Genomic DNA, 22,713 nt, shown 5'->3' with positions numbered 1-22,713 from the left:
AGTTTAATAAAGTGGTGAAAAAAATTTTTATGACATGTCCCCTCATGTGAAACTGTCACATGAGCTTGGACATGTGCATTAATTTTAATAAAAATTTTCGTGCAAATTTAAAATCATTCATGAAACCTCATCCCACCCGTGGATGAGGTTCCATGAAAAATGCGAAGGCCGCCTGGGCTCCTTGCCTGCCCACCAACCTTAAGGTTGGACGGGCAGCTCAGGTAATTGTTTAAGTGGCTTTTAAAATGGCCTTAATAGGCCTATGACAGTTCAGCAGGCATACAGCTGGCTAGGCTGCGTGCCTGCTGAACTGAAAATCTAAATGACGCACGGTGACCTCGGGACACGTGCCTGACATCACCCTGCGTCATTTTATGCTTCGGCGTGTGGGCCCTGCCCCCGCTCGCTGAGCCGAAGATTCTACCCCTGGAACCAATGCTGATTACTGAGCACAAGGCTGATGGGTGTTCACCCATCACCCTTGATGGCTGATTACAAATGGACATATACTATGAGGGAAACGAACAATCAGCAGTACTGATTTGATTAGTTTCGTTCCGACAGCAAGCCACCTTAGAGATGGTATACTTCCTAAGAGGTCCTGGCACTGAAATCCCACAAAGGATCCATTCAAGCAAAAGTGCTGGAATGTGCCAGCTAGTGACCATCCACTGACCTTGTAGGAGTATGACCAGGGAGAGAGGTGGGTCAGCGAGATGACCTCGTTTAAAGGTAGCCATTGGGTGCTGAAGATGGAAGGAAAATGTAAGAAACCTTCAAACCCTTTTGTAAGGGGCTACTTTTAGAAATAATTTTTAAAAAGTCCAGCCTGGCCTCCCACGTCTGGACAACAAATTATCATCAATTGGAATCCTTCAATGGAAGTCAAGCAACAGAATTGTAATCAATGACCGTACCGGAAGATTACTTTTTTTTAACCAAGTAACAAGTCAAGGATCCAAACACTAGTAAGTTGCAGTTAAATCTGGTTAGGACAAGATATCAAGAGAACATGCGCAAAATGGATAAAAGCAAAATACTGCGGATACTGGAAATCTGAAATAAAAACAGAAAGTGCCGGCAAAACTCAGCAGGTCTGGCAGCATCTGTGGAGAGAGAAACAGAGTTAACGTTTTGAGTTGAACGACTCTTCTTCGGAACCCGAATGACTTGAAATGTTAACTGTTTTTCTCTCTCCATAGATGCTGACAGACTTAAGTTTTGCCAGGACTTCTGTTTTTATTCCATAAGATGAAACTTATCCTGAATTTTCAGATGAAGGCTCAAAGGAGGTTGGATACCTTGTCCTGAAGAAGACATCAACGGTAGAGAATTCTGTATACTACCACTGCTAATAATTTATTGTATCTTCAGCTTCTTTACTTGAAATTTGGTAATAGACTGATGCCAGACATGCATGTGAATTTGGTGTAGTTTCACACTATCGTTCATGTTATCAAGATTGACTGACAGACCCCTCTTCAAAGGAATTAATGGTACCCCACTAGGATCTGTGTTGCAGCTTCAACTGTTCACTATATTTATTAATGACTTAGATAACACAATAAGGAATCCTATATCCAAATATGCTGCTGACACAAAGATTAGTGGCATAGTAAATGGTGTAGACAGGTACATAAAATTATAAAGAAATACTGGTAGATTAAACGAGTGGACGAAATTATGGCAGTTGGATTTCAATGCACATAGGTGTGAGGTCATCCATTTTTGACCTATAAAGGATAGATCTGAGTAATGTTTCCTCTGAGCTGCACATTTGGATGGCTGTGCAGCATTCGGGAATGTGCAAGGAACAAAGTGGCCACACACAAGGAGCGGTCCCTCTATGATGCATGTGTACAGCACTGCATGGCGATCTTATAGGGACCATGCAGTGAAACAAATGCACTGCACATAGCAAAGGGAAATTAGAGGAAACATTGGATCTGAGTATGATTTATATAGTGTAGAGCTAGGAATAGTGTGTACAGTTCTGTCCATTGCATATTAGGAAGGATGCATTGACCTTGAAAGGAGTTCAGCGGAGATCCACCAGAATGTTACCAGTTGCTGAGTGGTTAGATTAAGAGAACTGATTGCGTAAACTAGGCTTGTATTCCTAGCAATGTAGAAGGTTATGGGGTGATTTTATTGAACATTTTAGGATTTTTAAAAGGAATTGATAGGGTATATAGAAAGCAGCATTAGCAACACCTGTTTTGAACTGGAAGCTTACAATCATGGGAATGTTGGAGGAAATTTGAATGGAAAACCTTGCTGGAAGTGAGTGGAGGGCGCAAGAAATCTCATCTCTTATACAAACCTTTAAAAAAACACTCGGACCAAGTGGTTAATCTTCCAATTTCTGATAAATATCTGACTCAATTTTTTGGGGGTGTAAATAAAATGGGTATAGAAGGAATTTTGAATTAAGAAGTTCTGTTTAGAGAATAAAGTAACAGTGTTCATTGTGCTTTTAATATCTTTAATGTAACTGACTATTTAAGATAGAGAATAGTTAGCGGTGTTCATGATTTTTGATTTTTGTTCACTAAAATTCTTTTGTTTTAAACAGTGAACCTTGTGGCTTAATTATTTTAGTGAATATCTAGGTTTTTGGATTTCCAAAAAAGAACGTTACTAGTTTCTACATGTAAAATCAGAGTCAAGCTATTCAGAGGGTAAGTCACTCAAAGGGTGTTAGAAGTGTGAAACTCTGTCCCACAAATAACAGTAGGTGCTAGCTCAATTAATAATTTTAAGTCTGAGATAGATAAATTTTTGTTCGACTAGGGTGTAAAAGGATATGGAGCCAAGGGAGGTGGATAAAGTTAAGATACAGATCAGCCATTGTCTTATTAAACAGTGTAACACTCCTACTCCTTCTGTTCCTATGTGCGAAACAAATAGCCTTTGTGTGGTCAGTAGTTCTGGCATTGCAACTGACATAAAGCACAGAAGTCCGAATGAACATCATGGCCTCTGGCCATGTAATCCATGTGCAATTCCTCTATCTAAAGGATCCAGCTGAAAATGACAATGTCTTTACCAAGGGACAAGTGAGATCACATCTGTTTTACCCTAAAAATAGTTTGATTTCAAGAAATTGTAACAAAAGCTAGACTGAAGCTGAAAGTGATAAATTAATAATATACAATAAATGATGAATAAATGGGGTGTGGTTCTCTCTTGTTCAAAGGCACTCAGTGCCTGATCAAGAGACCCAGCATCAGGCAGGCCGGGCTGAAGTCCAGTGACCACTTAAGGGTCCTATATTACCTTCTATATACTGTGGGGGGTGGTGGGGACCCACACCACTTGGGGAGACCACCAAATATGTGCTGGAGGCTGGTTGTGGGCTGATTGGGGTACCCTCCTTTCGAGCATCTGGAGGGTTCCCCAGTGGTGAGGGTTGACCCACCTGAAGATTCCCTGTCAGACGAGTCCGTCCCACTTGACTGCATGCCAGTGCCTCCATGGCTGCTCCTTGCCCGGACATATTGCAGTCCCAGGAGTGGCCACAACTCCTGGTGGTGCTGCTGGACCTGAAGAGCTGCCAGCCTCTGATTGGCCAGCAGCTCTTGGAGGCAGGATCCATATCCTGAAGGTGCTGGTAACCCTGACAGCAGGAAGATAAGTGTCTCATTGGGATTTAATCCCATTAATCCCTGAAAATCCACTTGTTCTCCATGGGTAGATGGGGCCACTGTCGCCACCATTAAATTCAGCCCAACTTTTCAGGCTGATGACTTTTCATCAGAACCTGAAAAGTGAACCCTGTTTCTCTCTCCATGGGTAATGGCAGATCTGCTGAGTATTTCCAGTATTTTATTTTTATTTCAGATTTCAAGCATCCACAGTATATTGTTTTTGTGGTGTTGTTGGGATGCATTAATCCATGTTTTGGTTCATTTATATCCCATTATTGTACTTTGGAATATTTGATAAATCCCCTGCCTCTATAAATTAAGCTGTATATCTATTTTATTTGTTACAGGTTGTATGAGATGGGCCTGGTCTTTGAATTTCCATTTTCTAGTTTGATTAGGGGTGGAGTAAGAGTATTGTGGGAATTACATGGCACAGTGCTACTGCTAAGTAGGGTAATTGTTATTTCTGGGCTGCACAGCCAAGCTAGCTCACTTTGTCACAAGGGATATGACCTACTTATGGGTACAACCATTGGAACATAAACGGTATTTTAAAAAATCCACACCATGACAAGTGGGTTATTAACTTTAGACCCAGTCTGTTGGATTAACGCACTTTGGGGAAGGAAAGGGGAATTCATTTCATCTAACAGCTCCTTAACACGTGCTGCTGCCCTGTTGACCATCAGTCTGGAAACTGAAATCACCTCCACTGTTCAAATCGATTACCATAGACTTCAGCAGGTAATTTAGGCTGACACTTCAATACTGATGAAGTACTGCATTGTTAGAGGTGCTGTCTTTCAGACAGAGCCCTCTCAGGGAGAAATAAAAATCCCATTGCACTTTGCAAAGAAGTGTAATGGGGTTCCCTTGGTGCTCTGGTTAACACATCTCCCTCAACCAACATCACTAAAAGATTATCTGGTCATTTTTATGTCACAGCTGTCTGTGGGACCTTGCTGCCTGGGCATTCACCTACATGACAGTGGCTACTTCCAAAAACTACTTCAAGCAAAGCACTTCAGGATGCCCTAAGGTTGAGAAAGGAGCTGGATAAACGCAGGCTCTTTCTTTCATTATGTCCTTGGCTTCTGCTCTACAATTGGACTTTCTATAAACCACTCCCTCAGGCAGATCCCCAGGATTGTAACTCAGTTCCTGATACAGACACAGCTTGCAGCTGCAGCATTGGGAATTTGCATACATGGCTGCTTTGGTGCGATTGCATCTGGCCTTCCCTCAGGTTCTAGCACTAAACATCAGCTGTGGCGCTGCTTTGAAAAACATTAAACAGAAGGCTTTCATGATTTTTGTTTTGCATAATACATCAGCAGTTTTATGTGCCCCGAGGTGGATTTGGAAATTGAACCCCATGCTGATGCCACTTTCACATTTCACCCCCTGTGAATAAGAATGTGCTGCTCAGGAACCAGGATTAAGCTCTTCATACTTCACTGCTTCTTATACCCCGATTTAATTGGCTATTGTTGTATCAATGGCAAATCAGGCCTATTTTTAAAATGCTGGTCTCAATTTACAGAAAGAAGAATGGTGATCCATGGAGGACATCTGGAGACTCTGCACTTTTACCAGCAATTGGCTTGTTGCAAATTTGTCAAAACCGAAAAAGGAACATGAAAATCTAAAAATGCTGCATAAACTTCAAAGAGAAGCAATGATGCTTTGAAAACACAAAAGGATTATGACAGCCCCCCCCTGGCCTTTGCTCCTGTTTGATAGTAAGCAAAAAAAAAGATGCAAAATGCAATCACGAAGGTTGACCTTGCGGATGGAGCAAGCTGAAACCATGAGATTAGTGGCTGGAAAATCCCTTAAAAGGCTCTGGTGTCCCTTTAATTTTCTCGGTTGCCTTTTGAATGTGGAATGGATGAAGAAAGGAGGATGGTTTGATTCAGTGCGGTTTATGGATATGCTGTTTCTCTGCTGTATAGAAACACCATCTCCCTCAGTTTTGTCAAATTGCAATCAAAATGCAACAATTAGCAGGGCACACTGAGCATTTTAACCCATTTGTTCATCAAGATGGCAAACACCACACTTGATTAATTATTTTTTTGAACTCAATGAGCTGCTAGTAACTGCCTCCAGGGCTATCATTTGAAGTCCTTAATGCTGAGGTATATTAAAGAACTTCTTGCATTTTAGTGAAAAGATAATTAACATACAAAATGCCTGGGATTATTTTGGATACTAATTCATTTGGATGCAAAGCCAGTATTCCCAGAGATTTGTCACAGAAGACTATTGTAGTTAAATTATGCACTCTTCTCTATTCAAAAATGCAGACTGATTCAGCACCCAGACATCCAGCTTCATATCCATTCACAGACGCTAAGCTCAGCAAGAGAAAAAGTAAACGGCAGCTGTAACCCTTTTGATGAATTGTACAGATGATGCTTAGTACAGCTACAAATCAGCACAATTCTTACTAACAAATCCCAATCCATTCAACAATGTCATAACACATTCGTTAAATATACAGCAGGTAAAAATAAATGTGGCTGCTGCTCTTTTCATTAACCATAGTTACAACCAAAGCTTTGGGAGATACCAGCATGATCAGTAACACTTGTTATGACAGACATTATATACAGTCCATTTTGCCACATTTTGAGGTATATTCCCCATGAAAATTACAGATGAACTCTGTTAAATTAATCTGTGAATCTCCACCCTATTATACAATCATGTTTTCCACTACTCAAGACCTATGTACCTGGGGGTATTTTATCATGTTAAAGGAACTATGTAAATACAAGTTGTTGTTACAGTAAATGCACTGAACAGTCATCACAAGGTTTCTTTGCATATTAATCAGTATCACTGTTTTTTAGTTACAAATATTGAGAACTGAAGAAAGTGAAGCCATTCCTGTTCCCTCATTTCAGTGTTACTGAATACCAACAATATTCACAGTTCAGCAATTTTAATCAGATTTTGCTCTTAATGAAGTCAAAAGAGTTCTAATGCTGGGGTGTACAAGATCAGATGTACGTGGGCCACAATTTTAACTCCACCTGCCTGGTGGAAACTGGAGGTAAGTTAAAATGAAGACGGGCATGCACCCAGTCTTCTCCTGGTGCCTTTTCACGGTGTCCCAGTGCTGACCTGCTCTTTTGAGCAGGCAGGCAGGATGCCTGATCCAAGCTGGCCAGGTCTTGCTTAAATATGCAGCTATGCATCACACAAACAAGTTGACCAAAGTTGCAGCCATTGCCTTTGCAAGTATCAACTTAATCAAAACACTTGTTATAATAGGCATTATGCACAGTCCCGTTTCTATGAACTGCAGCCTGCTGAACTTACCGTCTTTCAAAGTATAATTCCCCATGAACATGACAGATCAGCCCTGTTAAAAGTAAATGTTTGTAAAGTAATTAAACTACTATAAATTGGGAACTGAGCTGCCATTTTAGTTGGAGGCGTTAGAGTGGGACAAGTATCGGCTTTCACATCAGGTGGATTATGGGTCAGAAGTGCCCAAGAATTAATTTTTAAAAAATTTTATTTGAGGTGTTCTTGTAAGCCTGGAAGAGCATCAGTGTTCCTGCTGGTTCCATACTGAAGCTTTGGACCTCCACATCCCTGGACTCCATTGTGCTAACTAATTTCCCCAACCCTTTAAAACTGGGGCCGGAGTTTCAGCTGGAAACTCGCAAACATGGTCACGTCATCCGGCAATAAAAGGATGTTAATAGTTTCTCCAAAAGTTTATGAAACATCAGCAATTTATAACCTTCCAGATGCATCTGGAAGTGGGGTCATCAATGCAAGAGGCTAAATACCATTTAAACTTGTTTGTGCACAAAATGTAAACAGTTTTGAAACCTGCAATTTCCTTAAAATGGGATATTTTTCATATGCATCCTTTTTAGGAAAGGAACCTAAATGAATTAGAATAGTTTACTCATAAAACTAAGTTGGAATACTAAAAACATTAGTGACACCAAGTCGAGAACTCATGCAGGAATTTAACTAGCAATTCTAACATAAGCCAACATAGCAAGGGACAGTGGTATAGTGGTAAATGTTACTAGGCTAGTAATCACAAGGCCGGGACTAATGCAATAGGGGCATGAGTTCAAATCCCTCTACAGAAGCTGGGAGAGTTTAAAATTGATTAAATATACATGAAGTTAAATAGGTTGCCTCAGTAAAAGGTAATCATGAAACCACTTGGATTGTTGTTAAAACCTATCTGGTTCACTTGTGTCTTTTAGGGAAGGAAATCTGTAGTCCTCACTTGGTCTGGCCTACATGTGACTCCAGACCCACAGCAATGTGGTTAACTTTTAACTGCCCTCTGAAATAGCCTGGCAAACCACTCAGCAGTATGGGCAAAAATGCTAGCCTCGCCCAGTGACACTCACATTCCAACAATGAATAAAACAAACTCATGCTGGAGAGTGAGGAATCCATCCAGTCAGCCATAGTTATTTGTCCTTGTTTCACACTGAGTTGTAATACAAAGATAATTGCCAAATTGACTTCTCTCATTAAAAAGTCACCTCTCACCCATTCTATCACCACTTTTCTCCTATAAAACCCTTGAATGCATCTTTTCCAGTTCTCCCTGTTTAAAATCTTTCAGTTTAGTTTCTCTCTTACTCATAGGCCATGATTTTACGGCCCCTCCCGCCTGACAGGATATTATGGTCCTGCAGAAATGAATGGGGATTTGAATGAATCGCTGCATCCACCGGGGGTAGACATGCCATGGCAGGGCCATAAAATCCTGGTCATAGAACTGAAGTCACAAGTCAAAGTCATCATTAACATTTATGGCATTAACTGTAGCATATTATCTCTCCTGGTTCTCTGTAAATTGTTACGATCTTTGCAGAGACTGATAATGTTTAAAAAGAAATTAGAACTTTCTGTTAATAGCTGAAATAATTACATGTCAAGAATTCATGTTTTAAAACTTGTACTGGAACAGATGACTAAAAGCACTACCGACTAAACACAGCTTTCTTTTTTGTAGGCAGCCTATACTTTAAACTACAGAGAGGAACATTCCCCTTTTATACTGATCACACCTTGCACTCTCCATGGAATTACAATGCTGATAGCAAACAGTCCACTATTGCACCCAGCTTCCAATGACTTCCTGTATCCCCTTTCACTGAATAATAACTTCGAGTGACCATCTTCAGGTATTTTCCACATTTTTTGGAGTGTTTCCTAAATCCACCAGCACCAAAGCTTGTTTCAATGATTCTTCTTCTGGCAATGCCAGGACAAATGTCCAGGAATCATTAGATGGTGGCAGGATGCATCTTTTCAACTAGAGACTATTTTCCAACTGCATCCGACTGTGGTAGCTTGCAAAGTCAAGCATCCTTTTCTCTCTTTGGGCCACACAGAACCTCTGCTGTCTGTCTGCAATATTCATTGATTTGTAGGGAAGCCTGTAACCTGATCTCACAAATGGCTTCCACAGCCCTTTTCCCCATGGAAACACATTAATCTTGTATTCAGGTAGAAATGCTAATTAGCTATCTTTGATCCCAACTTTTTTTCATCTTAGAACTAAATGGATAGTTTATAGCACAACTGTTTACAACTCAATGTCTACAACACCTTTCTGGGATTTTGCAAAATCTGGAGTAAACTCTATTCATTGCAAACTCAGAGACTGCTGCCATTGTCTCCAAACATAAACACCCTATACCTTCTTCCCAGTAAAACGACCTAAGCCTTCTTTTGATCTCTAACAATCAAACCACACAAGCTTACTGCCAGACAGACTTCGGAACAGGCCACAGTACCAAAATATAATAATCATAAACACCTCACAATTGTAACAAAATTTAAGACTGAGTCAATAATTCTATCACTTTTACCACTTCTCTTCCATTCTTCAGCTGCATGGCATTGCTCTTGCGTGTTTCTGCTTCCAAAGTGGCAGCTATGAGTCTTGCAATGTCTTCCGCTCATGACCTGCATGGCCATCACCATCTACCTTACTCAGTTGAGTCCCCATCTTCCAATGCATTGTTTTTAGAATTCTTACACTCATTTAAAAATCCTTCCGATATCTTATCCCACCCTACCGTGACTGACAAGGGAGTCAAAGGTTATAGGGGTAGACAAGAAAGTAGAGGCCACAATCTGATCAGCCATAAGTTTATCAAATGGCGGAGCAGGGTTGAGAGGGTAAATGGCTTACCCATCCCTAATTCATATGTTCATAAGTTTGTGTGTTTGTATGTAGGTATTTCTCTGTCCTCTTCAACCCAAGCTGTCATTTTATCTCCTCTGCCCCTCTAACTGATATTTTTTAGACCTTTCCCTCTCTCTTTATTTAATCACCAATACCAAAGCTTTCAGCTGCCAAACCACGCATTCCAGAACTCGTTCAGTACACAACTCCATCCTACACCTCTCCTCTTTCAAAAAACTTCTGGAAATCGACCTGTTTGACTTTGCCTTCAGTTACCTCCACTAAATTTTCTCCTGGTGCCTGTTTTCTACTTCCAGGAGTACTCTGGGATATAAGCAGTGGGCAAATACTCACTTATATTCAACAGTGCCAAAAAAGAGCAACTTCTCTATGTTTTTGTAAAACTCCAAACTTCCTTGAACTAGCCTGTATGGATCTTGCACCACAGCTTGGATGGCAAAACCATGAATTTGACTTCCAAATAACTGTGCAGATGCATGCTAACTCCACACTAAAATTACAACCATGGATTTCCACATGAATTGTTCCTTTAAATACTATATTGGTTCAATATTCCCAAACCGACTCCAAGTCCAATAGCGACTTTGGATCCCAGTCAAAGTAATTCGGTTAAACAACAAATCAAATAAAAACTAAACACAATGGAAACATTTTTCGCTAATTTGCAGTAGTAATTGTCAGCTTGGTTTCAGTTAGTAGCCCTCTTGGCTTTGAGTTGCCTCAAGGTTTTGGGTTCAAGTCCCACTCCAGGACATGACTTTGTAATCAACATTGATACTTCATTGTAGCAATGTTCTTTCAGATGAAAGACTGAACCAAGGTTCTAAAAATCAATGTGATTATTTGAAGGAAAGCAGGAGTTTGTGTCCCGGCCAACATTCCTGCCTCAACTGAAACAAGATAACTCCTCATTTATCTCGTGCTCTATTTTTGTCACGTTACTCTGTGCAAACTTGCATACATAATAGCGAATGCACATCAAAATATAATTAATTGGCTGTGATGTGGTTTGGGACATCTGAATTTTTTATAAGATGTTAATGAATTTTACTTTACTTGCCTAAACACTTTAGAATAAAAATGAATTTTGTTCACCAATGTTAGACTTGGTATTTTTAATTTTCTGAAGCATCCTATATTAGCTCTGGCATACTTTTCTATTTACAAAAATACATAAAGATCGTTAGTACGTATCTGTCAGCTTTGGGAACAATTACATGGGGATAGTCTTGCAAAAATTGCTAGAATAGATCAAGGCATTTACTAGTATCTTGCAAGGAAAGATCAAACAGATTTTCATTGGTTACCAGTGTAATTTACATGAAGGAAATTAAAATAAATGCATGTGTAAGTCTATCCATCTACCCATGAATATAAAATCCATACACTTGTAGAATCTGTTGATAGACCGCTGAGTATAATTTGCTTGTGTTCACTGACTTAAATTGAGCTCTGGTCCAGCAACATGCCGATTTTAAAATTTTCATCCTTGCTTTCAAATTTCTCCACAGCTTTGCCCCTCGCTATCTCTGTAATTACCTCCAGCTCTACAACCCTTCATGATACCCATGCTCACCCATTCTGGCCTCCAGCTGCCCTGATTTTAACTGCTCCATCATTGGTGGCTGTGCCTTCAGCTGCCTCTCCGACCTTAAGACGCTCCTTAAAATCTACCTCTGACCAAGGTGTCCTAATATCTCCTTTTGGGGCTACAACAACAAATTTTCTTTGATAACACATCTGTGAATGGTCTTGGGACATTTTACTATGTTAGTGGCTCCATGTCATTGCAAGTTGTTGTTATAAATATATAAAATTGTAATCTCTGTCCAGATACTCATATGGGTATTTGGACACCTCACACCACCACCAAAACTTATGCTAACTTATAGGATGAACTCTCCAGCTGTTTTGCTTGCTACAAATGTTATTGATATTTGACCAGTAAAAATACAACCCTAAATGAGCCTCTTAGCAGAGCAGATTTATTTACGACCATGATAACAAAAGGTTTAACAGTTACCTTTGCTAAAGACACAATGGCTCCTCTGCCGCAACTTTGGTGGATCCCGTTTACACGAGAAAGCGGCAGTTTCACCAAACTTCTGCCAAAGTTAGTGAGAAAACCCAATATATTAGTAAGGTAGAATTTCTTTTTAAAAAAGGAGACAGTGATCAGGACAAAAATAATGGGGAAGGTTCCTGGGTGGTTCCTTGTACGTGTTATGTACAAGGGTAATTTGCAAACAAAAAGAATGGGGAATATGGGGAGAATTTCTGCAACAGTACTCCAGACCTGAGTCAAACCCCCACCCAGAAAGTTCCACCCAAATGAATGGGCATAAATTTCCAGGCTGGGATTGTCCAGTTTGTTCTGGATGTGTAGCTCTCTCCTGCTGAATGTATCTCCCTACTGCTCTATGTATATGTCCCTCCTGTTGTGTGTATATCTCCCTCCTCCTGTGCCTATTTCCCTTCTGTTATATATACATCTCCCTCCTACTGAGTATATCTTCCTGCTGCTGTATGTATATCATCTTCCTGCTGTGTATACCCCCTCCTGCTGTGTGTATCTCTCTCTTGTTGTATGCTTATCATCTTCCTGCCATGTATATCTCCATCCTGCAGGGTATATCTCCCTACTGCTGTATATATCCCCTTCCTGCTGTGTATATCTCCCTCCTGCTGTGCATATCTCCCTCTTGAGCATATCTCCCTCCTGCTGTATGCATATCACCTTCCTGCTGTGTATTTATCCCTCCTGCTGTACGTAACTCCCTCCTGATATTTGTATCTCCCCCCTGTTTTATGTATATCACCTTCCTGCTGAGTATATCTCCCTCCTGCTGTGTATATCTCCCTCCTGCTGTGTATCTCTCCTTCCTGCTGAGTATATCTCCCTCCTGCTCTATGTATATCACCTTCCTGCTGTGTATATATCCCTCCTGCTGTATAAAACTCCCTCCTGATGTATGTATCTCCCTCCTGTTGTATGTATATCACCTTCCTGCTGTGTATATTTCCCTCCTGCTGTGTATATTTCCCTCCTGCTGTGTATATCTCCCTCCTGCTGTATGTAGATCACCTTCCTGCTGTGTACACTCCGCCCTCCTGCTGTGTATCTCTCCTTCCTGCTGAGTATATCTCCCTCCTGCTGTATGTATATCACCTGCCTGCTGTGTATATATCCCTCCTGCTGTATATGTTTCCCTCCTGCTGTGTATCTCTCCCTCCTGCTGTGTATCTCTCCTTCCTGCTGTGTTTATATCCCTCCTGTTCTATATAACTCCCTCCTGATGTATGTATCTCCCTCCTGTTGTATGTATATCACCTTCCTGCTGTGTTTATATCCCTCCTGTACTATATAACTCCCTCCTGATGTATGTATCTCCCTCCTGTTGTATGTATATCACCTTTCTGATATATATATCTCCCTCCTGCTGTGTATATTTCCCCCCTGCTGCGTATAACTCCCTCCTGTTTTATGTGTGTCACCTTCCTGCTGTGTGAAATAGAAATAGATAAGTACGATCTGATAGTTATTACACAGACATGGCTACAGGACACATAGATTGGGACCTGAATATTGAAGGGTACGTGACATTTAGGAAGGACAGGAAGTTAGGAAAAGGAGGAGGGCTGGCTTTGTTGATTAATGATGGTATTGCACATTAGAGAGGGATGACCTAAGTTCTGGAAACCAAGATGTAGAAGCTATTTGGGTTGAGATGAGGAATGATAAAGGCAAGGAGTCATTTATGGGAGTGGTGCACAGGCCCCCTAATTGTAACTACACAGTAGGATAGAATGTAAAACAAGAGATAATGGGAGCTTGCCAGAAAGGTACAGCAATAATCATGGGGGATTTTAATCTACATATAGACTGGAAAAATCAGATTGGCAAAGGTAGCATAGTTGAGGAGTTCATAGAATGTTTTCAGGATAGTTTCTTAGGACAGCACGCTCTGGAGCCAACAAGAGATCAGGCTACATAAGACCTGGTATTGAGCAACGAGATTAATTGATAACCTCCTAGTGAAGGCACTCCTAGGTAGCAGCGATCATAATATGATTGAATTTTACATTCATTTTGAGGGAGAAACAAATGCGTCCAGGACTAGAATTTTAAACTTAAATAAGGGCAATTATGAGAGCATGAAAGCAGAACTAGCTAAAGTGAACTGGCAAATGAGGTTAAGGAATATGTCAATAGAAGTGCAGTGGCAGATATTTAAAGGGATATTTCAGAATGCACAGAATATATAGGGCAGAATTTTCACCTCGGTGGGTGGGCGCACACCTGACCCACTGGAGCTTGAAATGACGTGTGTTGTCATCAGGCGAGCATCCCAACGTCAACGCGCAGTCACGCAATAGTTCGGTCAGTGGGCACACGTGGTAATCGGAGCGCACCCGCCGACAATTAAAAGGCCTATTCAGTCCATTAAAGAATCAATAAAGTGGTATCAATAAATGGGTGGGGACATGTTTAATAACATTTTTCAGATCTTTATTTTTTTTTGTTGAAAACTCTTTATCTCTGAGGCAGCTCTGTGCCTCAGGGAGATTCTCAAGCGTGCACTTGCATGCATGTGCGAAGCTTGTGCTTGCCCTGCTTGTCCTCCTTAATTGGCCCGCCAATGTGAAATTGCCTTCCGGCCTTGATCGCGGGCAGCAGTCGGCTTCCCGACCACCAACGTCTGCCTGCGCCGAGCCCGTCCGCCGAGGTCAAAATTCTGCCCGTACATTCGAATGAGAAAGAAAAATTGCAAGGGGAGGGCCCACTGTCAGTGGTTAACTCAAAAGAGATTAAGGACAGTATCAAACTTAAAGAAAAAGCATATAATTATGCAAAGATGGGTGGCAAGTCAGAAGATTGGAAAGAATATAAAGAACAGCAAAGAATGACAAAAAAATTAATAAGGTGGACGAAATTAGAGTATGAGAGAAAGCTAGCTAGTAATATAAAGGTGGATAGAAAGAATTTTTATAGGTATTTAAATAAGGAAATAACAAAGTGAGCATTGGTCCTATAGAGAGCGCATCTGGGGCATTGATAATGGAAAGTAGGGCAATGGCAGATGAATTAAACAGGTATTTTGCTTCACTATAGACATTCTGGAAATAGTTGTAAATCAGGAAATGGAAGGGATGGAGGAACTTGGAAAAGTTACCATCACTAGGGAAGTGGTATTGAGCAAATTGTTGGGGCTGCGGGCTGACAAATTTTCAGGTCCAGATAGACTTCACCCTAAGGTCTTGAAAGAAGTGGCGAATAAGATAGTTGATGCACAGGTTTTCATTTTCCAAAATTCCCTAGATTCGGGAAAGCTTCCATTAGATTGGAAAATAACAGATATAACTCCTTCATAGAGACAGAAAGCAGGAAACTATAGGCCTATTAGTCTAACATCTGTCATAAGGAAAATGTTAGAAGTATTGAAGATGTTACAGTAGGGCACTTAGAAAAATTCAAGGCAATCAGGCAGAGCCCACGTGGTTTTGTAAAAGGGAAATAATGTTTAATCTATTTATTGGAATTCTTTAAAAGAGTGACATGTGCTGTGGATAAAGGGGAACTGGCGGATGCACTGTACTTGGATTTCCAGAAGGCGCTTGATAAAGTGCCACATCAAAGGTTACTGAAGAAAATAAAAGCTCATGGTGTAGGGGGTAACATATTGGCATGGATAGAAGATTGGCTAGCTAACAGGAAGCAGTGTTGGCATAAATGGATCTTTTTCTAGTTGGCAGGATTTGATGTGTGATGTGCCACAGGGATCAGTGCTGGGGCCTCAACATTTATATACATGACTTGGATGAAGGGACTGAAGGAAAGATTGCTAAATTTGCTGATGACACAAAGATAGGTGGGAAAGTAAACTGTGAAGAAGACTTAAGGAGGCCAAAAGGTGATTTGGATAGGTTAAGCACATAGGAAAAGATCTGGCAAATGGAGTATAACGTGGGCAAATGTGAAATTGTTCTTTTTGGCAGGAAGAATAATAAAGAAGCTTATTATCTAAATGGTGAGAGATTGCAGAGCTCCGAGATTCAGAGGGATCTGTGTGTTTTAGTGCATGAATCATAAAAGATTAGTATGCAGGTACAGCAGGTAATTAGGAAAGCTAATAGAATGTTATTATTTATTGTGAGGGGAATTGATTACAAAAGTAGGGAGGTTATGCTTCAGTTGTACAGGGCATTGGTGAGACCAAATCTGGAGTATTATGTACAGTACTGGTCTCCTTATTTAAAGAAAGATGTAAATGCGTTAGAAGCAGTTCACAGGAGGTTTGCCAGACTAATACCAGGAATGTGCGGGTTGTCTTATGAGGAAAGGCTGGACAGCTTAGGCTTGTATCCACTGGAATTTAGAAGAGTAAGCAGCAACTTAATTGAAACCTTTAAGATCCTGAGGGTTGATAAGGTGGATGTGGAAAGGATGCTTCCTCTTGTGAGAGAAACTAGAACCAGGGGTCATTGAGGAACAGTTATGTTTTGGAAAGATGTAAAAGCAATAGGGTGTTGTGGTGGGTGATTTTAACTTTCCCTATATTGACTGGGAATCACTTAGTGCTAGGGGTTTGGATGGTGCAGAATTTGTAAGGTGGGCTTCCTGAGACAATATGTAGATAGTTCAACTAGGGACGGGGCAATACTGGACCTGGTATTAGGGAATGAACCCAGCCAGGTGGTCAAAGTTTCAGTAGGGGAGCATTTCGGGAAAAGTGACCATAATTCAGTAAGTTTCAAGGTACTGGTGGATAAGGATAACAGGAGTCCTTGGGTGCTTAATTGTGGGAGGCTAATTATAACAATATTAGGTAGGAACTGAGGAATCTGTACTGGAAGTGGATGTTTGAGGGCAAATCAACAACTGACATGTCGGGGGGCTTTCAAAGGTCAGTTGATAAGAATTCAGGACCGGCTTGTTCCTGCTAGGATGAAGGATAAGCATGGCAAGTTTCAGGCACTTTGGATAATGAAGGATATTGTGAGAGTAGTCAAAAAGAAAAGGGAAGCATTCATAAGGGCTGGAAGGCTGGGAACAGATGAAGCTCATGGAGAATATAAAGAAAGTAGGAAGAAACTTAAGCAAGGAGTCAGGAGGGCTAAAAGGGGTCATGAAAAGTCACTGGCAACCAGGATTAAGGAAAATCCAAAGGCCTTTTATAAATATGTAAAAAGCAAGAGAGTAGCCAGGGAAAGGATAGGCCCACTCAGGGACAGAGGTGGGAATCTGTGTGTGGAACCAGAAGAAATGGGAGAGATACTAAATGAATACTTCTCAACAGTATTCACCAAAGAGAAGGACTTAGCAGTCGATTTGTCTCGGGAAGAGTGTGTAGATAGCCTGGATCATGTTGAGATCAAAAAAGAGGAGGTGTTAGGTGTCTTGAAGAATATTAAGGTGGATAAGTCCCCAGGGCCAGATGGGATCTACCCAAGATAACTGAGGGAGGCAAGAGAGGAGATTGATGGGGCCTTGACAGAAATCATTGTATACTCACTGGCTATGGGTGAGGTCCTAGAGGACTGGAGAATGGCCAATGTTGTTCCATTGTTTAAGAAGGGTAGCAGGGATAATCCAGGAAATTACAGGCCAGTGACTCTTATGTCAGTGGTAGGGAAATTATTGGAGAAGATTCTTCGAGACAGGATTTACTACCATTTTGAAGCAAATGGGCGTATTAGTGAGAGGCAGCAAGGTTTTGTGAAGGGGAGATCATGTCTCACTAACTTGATTGAGTTTTTTGAGAAAGTGACAAAGATGATTGACGATGGAAGGGCAGTGGATGTTATATACATGGATTTCAGTAAGACCTTTGACAAGGTCCCTCACGGCAGACTGGTACAGAAGGTAAAGTCGCATGGGATCAGAGGTGAGCTGGCGAGATGAATACAGAATTGGCTTGGTCATAGAAGACAGAGGGTAGCAGTGGAAGGATGCTTTTCTGAATGGAGAGCTGTGACTAGTGAAGTTCCGCAGGGATCAGTGCTGGGACCTTTGCTGTTTGTAGTATATGTATATATATTTGGAGGAAAATATAACTGGGCTAATTAGTAAGTTTGCAGACGACCCTAAGGTTGGAGGAGTTGCAGATAGTGAAGAGGATTGTCAAAGGATACAACAGGATACAGATCGGTTGGAGACTTGGGCGGAAAAATGGCAGATGGAGTTTAATCCAGACAAATGCGAGGTAATGCATTTTGGAAGGTCTAATACAGGCAGGAATTATACAGTAAATGGCAGAACCCTTAAGCGCATTGACGGGCAGAAGGATCTGGGTGTACAGGTCCACAGGTCACTGGCAACGCAGGTGGATAAGGTAGTCAGGATGGCATATGGCATGCTTGCCTTCATTGGCAGGGGCATTGAGTATAAAAGCTGGGAAGTCATGCTGCAGCTGTATAGAACCTTGGTTAGCTACACTTGGAATATTGCATGCAATTCTGGTCGCCACATTACCAGAAGGATATGGAGATGCTGGAGAGGGTGCAGAGGAGGTTTACCAGGATGCTGCCTGGTCTGGAGGTTATTAGCTATGAGGAGAGGTTGGAGAAACTCAGATTGTTCTCACTAGAACGATGGAGATTGAAGGGTGACTTGATAGAAGTTTACAAAATTATGAGTGGCATGGACAGAGTAGATAGTCAGAAGCTTTTTCCGAGGGTGGCAGAGTCAATTACTAGGGGACATAGATTTAAGGTGAGAGGAGAAAACTATAGAGGAGATGTGCAGAGCAAGTTTTTTACACAGAGGGTAGTGAGTTTCTGGAATTCGCTGCCAGAGGAGGTGGTGGAAGCAGGTACGATAGTGGTGTTTAAGAGGCAGCTTGACAAATACATGAATAGGATGGGAATAGAGGGATACGGACCCTGGAAGTGCAAAATGTTTTAGTTGATGGGCAATATGATTGGCGCAGGCTTGGAGAGCCATAGAGCCTGTTCCTGTGCTGTACTTTTCTTTGTTCTTTGTTTAAAAATAAGGGGTTACTAATTTAAGACAGAGAGGAGGAGATTCTTTTTCTGTCAGAGGGTTGTGAGTCTTTGGAACTCTCTTCCTCAAAAGGCAGTGGAAACAGAGTCTTTGAATATTTTAAAGGCACAGCTAGATAGATTCTTGGGTGACAGCTTATCAGGGGTAGGCAGGAATGTGGGGTTGAGGTTACATTCAGATCAGCCATGATCTTATTGAATGGCGGAGCAGTCTCGAGGGGCAGGGTGGCCTACTCCTGCTCCTAATTTGTACGTTCGTATGTATATCTCCCTCCTGCTGTTTGTATCTCCCTCTTGCTGTGCATACCTCTCTCCTGCTGTGTGCATATCTCCCTCTTGCTGTGCATACCTCTCTCCGGCTGTGTGCATATCTCCCTCTTGCTGTGCATACCTCTCTCCTGCTGTGTGCATATCTCCCTCCTGATGTGCATACCTCTCTCCTGCTGTGTGTATATCTCCCTCCTGCTGGTTTAACTCCCTCCTCCTCATGCAGGAAGCAGGAATGAGTGCAGGAGATTAGGCATACAAGCAGAGAGCAATAGTATGGGGAACATGCAGTTACTTGAGGCCAAAATAGACTATATTAAATCCTTTCAGCACCGACTGCCAAAATCCGAAAACCATTTTAATCACAATTTAATATTCTGAATAGATGATTCATCTTTCTTTTCTCTAATTGCTTGAATATCTAATTACCAAGGAAGAAGGCTGGCACGGACTAGACCAATACAATGGTACAAATGTCCCATTAAATGAGGCAGCAGCTGTTTTTTCGGGACTCTTGTTCTTGCTCCAGACAAGTGCCTCTTCCCACAGGGACCAGTTTTAAAGAAACCTTGTGCCTTCATTGGCGAACCATGGCTGTCAGCGGAGCTTTGTAACAGTTCATAATTGACACATTTAGCCTGACTGGAAATCTAACAGGCACCGCGATTGCCAACGCATTAAAACTGAAGGACTGAAAACAGTGGTCCTCAGGGGCTGACAGACAAACCTTGGAGAACAGCTGCACACAGCCCGGGTCTCACCTATCCTTTCCAGGCTGATACCCCGCTGCTCTGTGTAACCCCGATCGGGCAAGCTTGTTTGCCAGATCTCAACACCTGCCCCATTTGAAACTATTACACAGATTCCCGTTCATCACGGAGACAAGGAGGGTAGATAGCGGCATTGAGGATATACACAGAGCCTCAGATAGTGAGCGAGACAGAGGGAGGTAGATAGTCTCTCTGTCTCATCGTATGTGTATCTCTTTCTCACGTTTTTTCTCGGTGTGTATCTTTATATCTGTATTTTTATGTCTTTCTCTTTCTATCTATCTTTCGCTCTGTCCTTTCCTCCCTCCGTTTCTCCTTTGTCTCTGTCTCAGTCTCTCTGCCCTGTTCTCTCTCAAGAGAGACGCAGAGCGGCTGAAAGTAAAAGAGTGGCAAAATAGAGAAAGATGAGGTGAGAAGGGAAGAAAGAGATGAGAGATGGAGACAGAGAAATCCAGAGAGAAAACGAAAGGTGACAAACTGTGGGAAACACGGTGAGGCACAGCAGAGAGAGAGAGAGAGAGAGAAAGACAGAAAGGATTTGTTTTAAAAAGCAGTGAGAGAAACAAGAGTTATTGCAGGGACATGTTCTCAACAATTGCTGCACTTCGTGCCCATGTCCACCCTCTCCCCTGTCACCTTTCCCTCTCTCCCGTCCCCCAATTCTACTCCATTCCTCCTCTCTCCGTGTCCTCTTCCCTTTCTCCCACTCCCTATTTCTGCTCTCTTTCCCCCCCTCACCTCCCCTTCCCCCTCTCTCCTGTCTCTCTCATTTTCCCCTCTCCTCCACCTCCTTCTCTTCTCTTTCTCTCCCGACTCCCCCATGTTGTCCCTCTGGCTCCTCTCTATCTGCCACCCCTTCCCCTCGCCCCCTTTTTACTCCCCCCCCCCACCTCTTGCCCCTTCTCTCCTTTTTCTTCTCCCCACCCCCTTCCTCCTTGTCTCCCTCCCTCTCTCTCTCTCTCCCCTCCCCCTCTTACCCCTCGTTCCCCCATTGCCTCCTCCTACCTCCTACCCCCCCCCCCCAACTTTCCCCTCCTCTTACCGTACTTGCACTCGCCATCATGGGTCTTGTGGATCTTGCCCTGGAGCCGGTGCACGGACAGCCAACTGGCCAGGTGGAGGGCACAGATGGTGGGGTAGGTGCTGCTATCCGAGCCGCACACCGGGTAGTCGTGCTTACAGACACAGGAGCCGGTGCCCTCCTCCTCCTCCTCCTCCTTCTGCTCCTGCTGCTGCTGCTGCTGCTGCCGCTCTCCCCCCGCCGAGGTCAGGCACACGTAACCCGGGGCGCAGCGGCCGTGCTTGAGCCCCTCTCCCCCGCACAGCTCGCCCTGGACCCCGAGGCAGCGCTCGCAGCAGCCGCACTCGTCCTTGCCCCGCAGCTCGGGCACTTTGCACTGGGCAGGCGGGCAGGAGCTGGGCTGGCAGGGGCCGCAGTCAGCCCTCACCCCCGGGCCCGGGCCCGGGCCCCACAACAACGCCCCCAGCAGCAGCGGCAGCACCACCGACAGCCCCAGCTTCATGTTGCCGGCTCGGTTGCCTCCTGTGTGACTGACCCGTACCACCCCTCCCCTCTCCCCACCCCCCCACAACTCAAGTGCCAGTTTCTAACTCAGCCCCCTTCATTCATTATTCATGTGCATCCACCAGCGCACATTGGACCAGTGTCACAGATTCCAAATTAAACCCTCCCCAGCTCATTCCCAGCCAGTGATCCAGCACTTCACCAACTTACTCACCCTCCCAGCGCCGCCCCTCCTCGTCCCAAATCCACCTGCAGCCCCCCACCCACCCCTGTACTGTGATTTGGGGGTGGGGGTGGGGGTACACACCGACTGCACATTCCCCTTCGGGAAAACTCGACCTTACAGAGAGTCCCACGTGAAGCAAGAGCGCCTCCCTTTCCCACTTGGCTGCTAACTTTCCCTTGGTGCTGCAATAAGTTTTCATGGTCCGTCGTTGCACAAGGCGGCAGCGAGTGCTGGCTGGCGTTTGCACGGCACCTTTCAGCACCTCCAGGTAGCCGAGATCTAAACAGCAAAAAAGTGCTGCAAATAGTCAGCAGGCGCTCCCAAGTCCTTTGCACTCAATTATGTAACTTCTGAAGTATAGCTGCTGTTGTAATGTGAAGAACAGCCCGATGGTGCACAGCAAGCTCTCACAAACGGTAATAAATTACCAGATTATCCCTTCCCGGAAAACGCGATGTTGGTGGGCAGATGAATGTCGCCTGGGTCAGGGCACAGGGAGAACTCTCTTGCTCGCCTTCAAACAATACCGTGGAGTAAAACCAGAAAACGCTGGGGATACTCAGAGGGTAGGGTAGCATGGTTGGGAAGGGCAACAGGTCTGTTTCAGTTAGTTGACCTTTCGTCAGTGCCATGGGATCTTTTATGTCTGCTGCCTCGCCTGGGGTCAGTCCGCTGCCTCGCCTGGGGTCAGTCCGCTGCCTGGCCTGGTCTCAGTCCGCTGCCTCACCTGGGGTCAGTCCGCTGCCTCGCCTGGGGTATGCTCCCACACTCTCACACTCCCACACCCACAATCACTCCCACTCCCACACTCACTCCCACACGCACACTCATACGCTCCACACCCACACATACACTCACTCCCACATACACACATGCTCAAACCCAACCCCACACACACTCACTTGCAACCCCACACACACACTGCCACACTCACACACTCACTCACTCTCATTCCCATGCACTCCCACTCACACACACATACACGATCACTCCCACACATCAACATCCTGGGCATTACCATTGACCAGAAACTGAACTGGATTAGCCATATAAATACTGTG

The 22,713-nt window shown here is 43.3% G+C and overlaps 1 protein-coding gene across 1 annotated transcript in view; it reads right to left on the bottom strand.

The window, feature by feature from the left end:
* Positions 1-21,470, bottom strand: part of LOC121282420 (insulin-like growth factor-binding protein-like 1) — a 57,574-nt gene extending 36,104 nt beyond the window's left edge. The window contains exon 1 of the mRNA XM_041196160.1: positions 20,944-21,470. Within this exon, the coding sequence (XP_041052094.1) occupies positions 20,944-21,424 (481 nt within the window). The 5' untranslated portion in view covers positions 21,425-21,470. The remainder of the gene's footprint in view (positions 1-20,943) is intronic.
* Between the last annotated feature and the right edge of the window lie 1,243 nt (positions 21,471-22,713).

Source organism: Carcharodon carcharias, chromosome 1, assembly GCF_017639515.1.
Source record: "Carcharodon carcharias isolate sCarCar2 chromosome 1, sCarCar2.pri, whole genome shotgun sequence".
In the NCBI taxonomy this organism is placed as follows: Eukaryota; Metazoa; Chordata; class Chondrichthyes; order Lamniformes; family Lamnidae; genus Carcharodon; species Carcharodon carcharias.
Note: the sequence above shows the minus strand (reverse complement) of the source record. Positions and strands in the feature narration are given on the sequence as shown.